Source organism: Colius striatus, chromosome 4 (assembly GCF_028858725.1).
Source record: "Colius striatus isolate bColStr4 chromosome 4, bColStr4.1.hap1, whole genome shotgun sequence".
In the NCBI taxonomy this organism is placed as follows: Eukaryota; Metazoa; Chordata; class Aves; order Coliiformes; family Coliidae; genus Colius; species Colius striatus.
This window is the reverse complement of record NC_084762.1, coordinates 57,208,042-57,217,817: the sequence shown is the minus strand read 5'-3', so window position 1 is coordinate 57,217,817 and position 9,776 is coordinate 57,208,042. Positions and strand designations below refer to the sequence as shown.

At 45.0% G+C, this 9,776-nt stretch overlaps 1 protein-coding gene and 1 non-coding gene across 2 annotated transcripts; both read left to right on the top strand.

Moving 5' to 3' along the window:
- The first annotated feature begins 4,049 nt into the window (after window positions 1–4,049).
- On the top strand, window positions 4,050–7,272 carry RPS20 (ribosomal protein S20). The gene is made up of 4 exons (XM_061995730.1): window positions 4,050–4,163; window positions 5,280–5,379; window positions 6,561–6,634; window positions 7,049–7,272. The coding sequence occupies exons 1-4, from the start codon at window positions 4,161–4,163 to the stop codon at window positions 7,229–7,231; spliced, it is 360 nt and encodes a 119-aa protein (XP_061851714.1). The 5' UTR covers window positions 4,050–4,160; the 3' UTR covers window positions 7,232–7,272.
- Window positions 6,420–6,484, top strand: LOC133625411 (small nucleolar RNA U54). The gene has a single exon (XR_009818719.1). It is a non-coding gene; the product is annotated as a small nucleolar RNA U54 (small nucleolar RNA).
- Window positions 7,273–9,776: the final 2,504 nt, after the last annotated feature.

The window sequence follows — 9,776 nt, the reverse complement described above, 5'->3', positions numbered from 1 at the left end:
ATGACTCCATAAAAGCACAATTGCTCTTTTTCTGTGTCTTGGATCTAGTTCATGTGTTCTAGGGTTACATGAGAATTGTTTAAGGTAAAGAGAGCCTGGTACTTTGAGGGGGGTTGCATTTTTCTACAATGAGCTTTATGCCAGAACTGGCATGAAAATTTACAAAATGTAAAATGGAGGAGCTGGGTGCAGTATGCAGAGCAGTGCTGATGCACTATGTGCTCTGTCCATCTGCTTCCTGCACAGAACATTTGTTGCCAGTTATCAGCTACCCACCTGCATAAATCAAACTTTAAAAGGGGGTATGTTCAGCTCCAGTGGGGTAATACCTACAGTTAATACCTTGCTGCTAAGCAATGAACTTGAAGGGGAGTTCTAAGGCATGACACAACTGACTAACTTCAAATTAACATGAGAAGATAGGCAGACACCTATAATTAGGACCAAGTGGATGCCAAAGCCTTTCTTAAAAGGCTTAAGAATAGTTTTCACTGGATTGCTGCTGACTGGTTTAGCTAGTCCACTACCTATTGAGGATTTACCAAGAAGCCTTGAGAGTGATCTTGCTTCACAGGTATGTCATGACCAGAAGTTCAAACAAAATCTTTGGAAGCATGTTCAGACCTCAAACACCTTGGAGAAGGATGTGATTTTCAGGTAAACAGGAATATATTTTGGCAATATGTTAATCACCATTGAAACCAAAGACGAGAAGGATGAGGCTGGCATAACCCAGGTAACTTCCAGGGAGCTGCACACATCAAATAATTGCTATGAAAAAAGTGACAAAGCAGATTTAAGGAAGCTATTGTAAGCCCTGCCAAAGCCATCCACAGGCCCACTATGTAAAATAAATAGAATAAACCTACTCGAAAGAGTAAGTCAATTTGCAAAGCCTGAGGAATGTGTCTGTCCTTTGAGCCATCCAAAGGCGCATTGGAGTTCAGCCTTCACCAGGAGACAACACAAGCCTTCATTTTAGAAGATGGTGACAGCAGGCACATGCTTGTTCAGTTAACTCTTTGGTCATATAGATAGAATCATACCAGGACCTACTCATGAATTACGACCACTCTAGCACTACAAGAACATCTGGGGGATCTCCTCAGAGATCTTTTTTGTCACATGAACAAAGAAAGAAAGTTAATTTACATCTAGACTAAATGGATTTGGATTTGTAGAACATCAGGATATCTTTTCAGGATAAAAAACCAGCATAATTTAGCCTGTGATGGAGAAAAAAAAACCAACAAAACCTTCCCAGGCAAAACTTAACAAGACTAAATGCAATGGAATCAAGTAGCTGAAGAATCAGGTGACCATTTAGCACAAAGTAAAGATCATCAGGCTAAAATTAAATGAACGACCACAAACTAGACAAGAACCTAACTCCCTATACACACATATTTAATCAATAGGAACGGAATTAGTGATTTGGAAGCACAAATTGAATCTAATTGGTTTTACTATAAGCTAGTAATAAATATGTGAATACAACACTTTCAGTCCACTACTCAGTACTGTTTCTGAAGGACAAACCGGTGAAAGAGAAGCAAACCATCCCAGTAATGTATAAAAACCTCCAAAATAAAGTCAGAAAGTGTCATGAATGCACATGGAACCATATTCTGCATTAAATAATGAAATTTGGTATTGTTTCTGCTACAGACCAAAAAAGTCATGTTAAAAGTGTGTCTTGCTTCTTTAATCATTTACCTTTCCAGTTATGTGACATGAGGAAAACATTCCTGGAAGCTTCACCTAAAAAGCATCTGTCAACAGTTTATTAAAAGCCCAAACTCAGTCTCATACCTAAAGAAGAGCATTAGCTGGGGAGAAAAGCATACACTAACACCAGTATGCAAACAGAAAACCAGGCATAATGCAAAACATTAATTAGAAGTTAGGAATGACAAAATGTTCAGAAAGTAAATAAAAAGTTGTATTTACAATGGCTATTTATTTGGGATTTTTTATAGCGTGTTTCAGAGAAAGAAGGAAGTTGGATAAATTTCTGTTCTACACTTGTGGAGAACAAACAACATATATCAGAAAATTCTAATGGTATCAAAGGAAAGCCTTAAACACAGGAACAGAAGGCGGTTTTTAAATCAGCAGCTCCAGATAGCTTGCATCCAAGAATTTTAAAAGCTGGCAAAGGAGACGTGTGCTGTTAATGTGGATTTTCCATAAGCTTTGAGAAATCTGGGGAAGCTCAGAAAAAAAAAATCTCAAAGAAAGCTGAGGCAGTGCCAATACTGGAAAAAACCAGGCAGGCACAAACTCAGACACTTACTGTCAACTTCACATTACTCACGGGAAAAAAGATCTGACTTCTTGATATAGGAACAAGAAATAAATCAGGAAATTCTACTTAGATTACACAGCTTGAATGTATGGAAAAGGTATCTTCTCAGAGTGACTTTTCCTCATGCAGTTACAGCATATATTTGGTAAACAACAGGAACAGAACACATTTGTACATTGACTTGTTCAGGAGGACAGACAGAAATTCACATAGTTATGCACACACAGGTCATAGTAAGTAAACGAAAACTAAGGTTACAGGTCTGTGTCATCAGTGAGGAATCAGACAGACATTTCCAATTGAAGCCCACAGGAATTAGCTCATGGCAGCAAGCTACTCAATATTTTATCTGGAAATAAAGTTTACTAAGAATATTAATTAAAGCTATAATGTAAATCATGTAGCAAGACTGCTGATTCAGAACCATCTGGATTACTGGAAAACTGTTTCCGCATGATCACTGTGATCAGTGATGAATATAAAGATGAGTGATAAACACAGAACAGCTCAAAAGCTTCCTCAGGAAGTAGTTGGGAGTAGCTGATAACAGAGTACATATGAATTCTTTATGCATAAGTGAGTTCAAAGTTGGAAATATAACTGTGACGTGGCTCAGAAAACAAACTACCAGAATCAAATGCTGTTTTCACTGCTGTGAGGGAGAAGCCAGAGAGAAAAGGATCAAACTAGATTTTTCAAGTGCTCATCTCCATTGGCAGAAGACACTGTTGGCACTTCAGGAATCTGCAACGTGATGGCAACTTCTATATCCACGTTAACTGGAACTGCTTCTATCAGAACACAGAATCCGGTCCAATAAAGTTACCAGTAAACTGGAGATTTTGAAGAGGAAACACAAAAGATCCAAAGTGCAAAACAAATCTAAATTTGAGCATCACAATGGATTAACCGGCATACAAAATCTCAATCACATGAGGTTTAAGGAACATATGAAGACCTACAGAGTATTTAGTAGGGGAAAACAATTTTATTATGTGCGGTGTGATATAACTGTCGTAATTACTAAGCTTCCAAAGGTGGCGGTAGTTTTGCTAACATTATACATTTACCGTTTATTTTATACATTTATGTATTATACATTTATACATTTATCAGTGTCTGGGCTACATCATTGACTCTTCTCATTCAAACACAACTCTCCAAAGCACCATCTGAATAAATAAAGGGACTTCAACAGATAAAGTTGACTTAATTGAGGTTCTTAAGAACAAATGAAACCACCATTTTTATTCAAAGCTTCCGTTCTCGCACCTCCACTTTCAGGAATCCGAAAAAGGGAAAAAAAAAAAGAGGCTGGGATGGTGAGGGGTTCGCTGTCACCGGCAGCAACACAGACTCACAGCTGCGCTAGATCACGGTGCTTCCCCCAACAGATAGGCCAAGTCTGCTGGCAAAGGCAACAAGGTCCGAGACGGAAGGCGCTGTGCCCCACCGAGCACCGGCCGGGCCTGGTGCCGGGGCACAGCAGCCCCACGCACTTGCTCTCGCCGCGGAAGCCGGGCGGCCTGCCCCGGAGCTCAGCCCTACCACCCTGACCCCTCACCGCTCCCGGCCCCGCTCCCCTCCGGTGTCGCCAGCGCCCGCCGCGCAGATGCCCGAGCTGAGCCGTCCCGGCTTCCCGGCCGCGGTACTTCCGGGCCCGTCTCGGCGGGTGAAAGGTCCCGCAACACCCGGATGAGGGCGGCGCTGCCGCTCCCTATATAAGCAGCCGGCGGTTACCGCGCCCTCCTCTCCCCGCGCCGCCCGCCGCCTCCTGGCTCACCGCTGTTCGCTGGGCTCCGCGCCGCCCCTCGCCCGGGAATAAGTCGGTCAGGAAGGCTTCGCGGTCGCCATGGTGAGGCGGGGGGCGCCGGAGACAAGGGGGTCGGGAAGGTGTGGAGACGGGCCGTCGCTACTTGCGGCCGGCGCCGCGTGGCCGCCGGGCCCGGGCGGCCGCGTGCTTGCCGCCGCCGGGGCCTCGGTGCCGGAGCAGGGCCGCGTGCCCGGGAGCAGGGCGCGCGAAGGGCCTCCCCGCCGCTCAGGCGGCTCCCGGGACCTCTGGCGGGGGAGGCGAGAGGGGAGGAGTGCCTGCGGCCTTGTTCCGGCCGGTCCCGAAGCCGGGCCGTCGCCGCCGTGGGCTCGGGCCGCCGCGGCCGGAGCGCGTCCTCCAGGCTGAGCTGTTCGGAGGGAGCGGCGCCGGTGGCGGCAGGGCCGGCGCGGGGAAGCGCGGGCGGGGAGCAGGCGGCCGAGGCTCGGCCGGAGCCGTAGCGACAAGCACGGCGCGCGGCTGTTTATAGGGGAACGGTAATGTAACAATTAGTGTGCTACCGATGTGGGAAGTACTACATGTTAGCCACGGCTTTTTAACACCCGTCTTCCTTTACATTCTCACTCTTTATTTTCTTTCATCAATTCTCTTGGACTCCACTAATGCCCAACTATTTTCGAGCGTGTAATTGCATATAAGCTCAGCAAATCAGTTTCACTGAGCGACTGAATTAGACTTTCTGGCCAGACGCCTTTTTTTTTTACCTCATTGCTTAAATTGCTACTGTTTTTTGTTTGTTTTTGCTACTGAATTCACGATGAGGTTAAGTTGCAAAGTGCATGCAATCTGAAATGTGGGTTTTTTGAGCATGAGTAATATTAATGACTGGACAGCCTGCTGTGTATAGGCAAACCAGGGAGAGACGTTCTTGCAGCTTCCCTCCATGAGATACTGTTAGACACCTAAAAAATTACTGCCCCTCAAAGCTATTAGGAGTTTGCCCTTCTTTTTGATTCCCAGTGTTTCTTATATGCCACTGTACCCTTTGGATATGGCATCTAGTCAGCAGGACAAAACGTTCTCACGGCTGCATTGCTCTTTATGCTCTAGAAGTTCGTTGGTTTGGCTTTTTTTTAAGAAGCTGCTAGTATCTTTACTTGGTGTTGACTGTGTTATCTGATACTGGTTACTTCAACATTTTAGGCATTTAAAGATACTGGCAAAGGACCTGTGGAACAAGAGGTAGCAATTCATCGCATTAGAATTACTTTGACGAGTCGCAATGTAAAATCACTCGAGAAGGGTGAGTGGTACTTTTTTATTTTTTTAAATGGAGTATCTTGTTCAGTACCAAATGACACGTGGTGTAATGTCTTGCAAAACAGAATGTATTGAAGCCAGTTGTAATTGAAGATGTTGATGTCTGCCTGTTTGTATGTGACTTGGCTAACAAAGTCTACCCAAAGCACTTCATATGCTGCCAAGTAAATTCTAATTCAGTTTTTAGTGGAAGCTAGTCTTTGGGGTTTTTCATTATGCTGAAAACTTTGTGTCATAATGACTAATGTAAGATAGTGGAGCTTCTTCCATTTACTTATCAGGGGGGTTTTAGTTGTTATTCAGTGTGTAAGAACTGAAAAGCACCAGTTTTTTAGAATCATAGAGTCACAGAAAGGTAGGGGTTGGAAGGGACTTTAGAGATCATTAGGCTAACCCCCTTGCTGAAGTAGATCCAGCTAGATCAGGTCACATAGGAACGTGTCCAAGCGACTCTTGAAGACCTCCAAGGAAGGAGACTCCACACCGTCCCTGGGCAGCCTGTGCCACTGCTCCGTCACCCTCACAGTGAAATAGTTTTTTCTTATGTTTAAATGGAACATTTTGTGTTCCAGCTTCATCCCATTACCCCTTGTCCTGTCGCTAGGTACAATAGACGAAAGTGATGCCCCAACTTCCTGACATCCACCATTTAGATATTTGTAAATATTAAGGAGATCCCCACTCAGTCTCCTCTTCTCCAGACTAAACAGCCACAGTTACCACAGCCTTTCCTCATAAGGAAGATGTTCCAGTCCCCTATCATCTTGATTGATATTTTGCTACTCTTCTTATTAAGGGCTTAGCTTAGGAGTTTACCATTCCTTAGTAAATCATTTAATCCTACTTAGGAACTGGCTTTGCCGGTGTTTTAATCATATGTAAGTGTTCTGGAATCACTGTTTGATGCAGGATCTTCAGGCTGATTACACCTTAAATACAGCTTAAATTTGTAGTGATGGCTTTTGCCTACTATCATAACATGACTTTGCTTACCATGTCGTAACACTTCTGCTTGTATGCGGTTGGCTATGAGGATAACCCTTAAAATGAATGGCAATGATCATTTAATACGCTATTCTGAGCCAACATCTTGTTTGAAATCTTCGCTTGAAAAAACAAGAAAAAGAAATAGGAAAAAACCTGTTTTTTTTTTTGTTTTTCCAGTCTGTGCTGACTTGATCAGAGGTGCTAAGGAAAAAAACCTGAAGGTGAAAGGACCTGTCCGCATGCCCACCAAGGTACTTAACGCCATTTTCCTGTCTTAAAAGTTTGGGGTTTTTCTGCAAATGTACACTTCAAACTTCTTTAAAAAAAAGAAGTTGAAGTGAAAAGCTGTACTATGAAACTGAGGAAGACCCAACGTAAACAGATAAATGACTTCACAAGTTGCTTTGATACTTTGAACAACTGTTCAGTACAAAAGATGTTGAACATGGAAGGGACTTTTCTGTCTTGGAATTTATTTCATCATGTAATGTTAAAAAAAAAGTAAATATAGGGAAGGAGTGTTAACATCAGTTAGTTGATACAACTTAAGTAGTAACTTCCCAATGACACGGATACCATACAGCGTTTTTAGGTGGATTGATTTGATTGCAAATTATCTCCTGTATGCATCAACTAAATACCCCGTGTTTATGATTTTTCTTCAGACTCTGCGAATCACTACTAGGAAGACTCCTTGTGGTGAGGGTTCCAAGACCTGGGATCGTTTCCAAATGCGTATCCATAAGCGGCTTATTGACTTACACAGCCCTTCTGAGATCGTGAAGCAGATCACTTCCATCAGCATTGAACCTGGTGTAGAAGTTGAAGTTACTATTGCTGATGCCTAAGTCATGGTCATCGTTGAATAAAGTCGATTTGCAAATTTTCATCACTGTTTGTTTTCATGCGCATGCCAAGAGTCTTGGACTAGATGATCTTTCGAGGTCCCTTCCAACCCTTGTGATTCTGTGAAGGAAGAAGGACAAGAGAGATCATGGTCAGAATGCTTGTGTGAGAGGATTGTGTGATATTTAGGGAAGAATATGCCAGTTGTAAACATCAGGAAGGTGAAATTTGGGTATCATCGTTTCACTGGAGGTTGGTGACTGTGTAGGCATTCAACAATTTGTTAAAAATACATTTTCCATCCAGTATTTAACTTTGGCTGAAGTCTTTGTATGTACCCAAGATGAGTGGTAGGGTTAAAACTGATTGATGTTTAGGTAAACTGCCAAGTTTTCAGTTGTTAGTTTTTGCTATACCAGGCTGAACTAATACTTTGCTTACTTGGCTTTTACCATGCTCTCCAGAGTCAATGGATCTTGAGGATGTTAGTGATTAAAACTTAATAATTTGTGGCAAATATAGGGAATTTAGCAAGTTTGCTCTTTTAACTTGTTATTTAGAGTTAACAAGCCGTTGGATTCTCTAGTTGTCTTTCTAGGTTTAGATTTCCATAGATTTGAACAGTAAAAGTAAGCTTCATATGTAAAGCAATAAAGCAGCCATTTTCATTGCTGCTGCTTAGGCCTCTAAAGTTTAGTGGTTTCGTTATTTTCTTCTGCAAGGTAATCCTTGAATCCTACGATTAATTCTTTAAACCTACAAGACAAAGCCTGGAATCAAATGGAAGATTTGTTTCATCCATTTATGGTCAGGCTGCCGCATCTGCTTCAAGAATAGGAGAGAACTTGAGTTCTAATTTAACAAGCACAACTGTGGAGCTTGAGGTCCCATGTACGTTGGCCTAAAACAGCAGACAAAGCTTGAGCTTTCCTACTCAAGTGAGTCCTTCATCTGGCCACCTGTCTTAATTTCATTAAATGTGAAGCCTTAGAAGGATTGTGTCCCTCTGGTTAGCAGCCTTTCAAGAGCTTTGGTGGAAGGGAGAGGTGAGAAGTTTATTTGCATATATATGCACAGATAGCAACAAACCGCCTGTGGGAAACATCTCAAAAACAACAGGGGCAAAAAACCCCAAACCTTTGTCTTCATAAAAGTCAGTTTCTGGTAATATGTTATAAATGAGCTGCCTGACAAATACAGCCATAGTTTAAAAATTAAGGTTTTATGAAGTGCTCTGAAAAGCATGGTAAAAACTTGGCATCAGGCAGACTAAAAGAGGGTAAAGTGGGGTGACAGGCAAGGCTAGAAGGGTTACTAGCTGAGCCTCAGACCTTTATGTGTCATTAGCTATTAACTTTCACTCAAGTAGTCTTTCCTCTGCTTAATCCAATAGTATTCTGACTGAAGCACTTGGTGGGATTTAGGGAGGGTTGTCTGGCCTTGACATTTCTGTCTTTGGTCTTTCCTGTTGGTCAAAACCTGTCGCTATGAAATAGCTTTTTATTTGCCAACAGATGGCTGTACCTCTGACTTGCACGGTGCCTTCTAAACGTACCTAAATGACCTGAGGTGTTACGATCTTAGAGCAGCTGTAGCTTTTTATAAAACAAGTTGTCTGGGGTCTTTTTGAGGTCGGTTGTTTCCATCTGCCTCCAGCTTACTTTTGAGGACGAACGGACCTCCACCTTTGCGTGGAAAGCAAGCTGCCACCCTGCTCTTAACAGACTGGCTCACGCGTGAGGGTTCCCCGCGCGTTCCCAGCGAAGCGAGTGACTGACGTGCGTGTTGGCGGTGTCGGCCCAGAGGCTCCGGGCCCGGCGCTCCTTCCTCGGGGAGCCGGGTCCCGCTTCCCGCGGGGTGCGTCCCCTCTCCCCGCCGTACGCCGCTTGCTCGGCGCGCTGCCTCTGCGCTGCCGGAACGTTTTGCGATGTGTTTGTTTCCCACTTAGTTTACGACAACATCGCGTAGTGTCGAAAGGGTTACGTAACACGCGTAGTAACTTTATGTAACTGCTCCAATGGCAGAACTGAGGTACCCGCACTCTCGCCCCGCTCCCCGCCGCAGCGCGCTCTCGGTCCGGCAACACCACACCCCTCCTCTGGCCGCTAAGCTGCCCCTGTCGGCAACGCCTCCGTTGAAGCCGTTCAAACCTCTCCTGGCCCCGTGGTTTGTTACGAACGATACATACACCGCGCGTCACCAGCGAACGCCGCGGGCGCTTGTTTCCCCACCCCCCGCCTATCCCCGCTCCGTTTCCCCGTTACCCCCCTCGCCGCTGGTGGCGGCGCCGCGGCGGCCTTGCGCTGTACGGCGGCGCCCCCTGCCGGGCGCAGAGAGGCGCGCTTGTAGCCGCACGGGCCCTGTCCGTCACGGCCGCTCCACGCCCGCTCCCTGGGGCTGGGCCAATCAGCGGCCGTCGTGCGCCGCACAAATGCTCCCTCCGCCGCTGCCGCTGGTGAGCGGTGTTTCGTGGCTTCGTGCGCGCGTAGAGGTAGCGGCAGGCAGGTGGTGTGCCCGCGGGGCTGCGGCGCCGAGCCGCGCCGCACG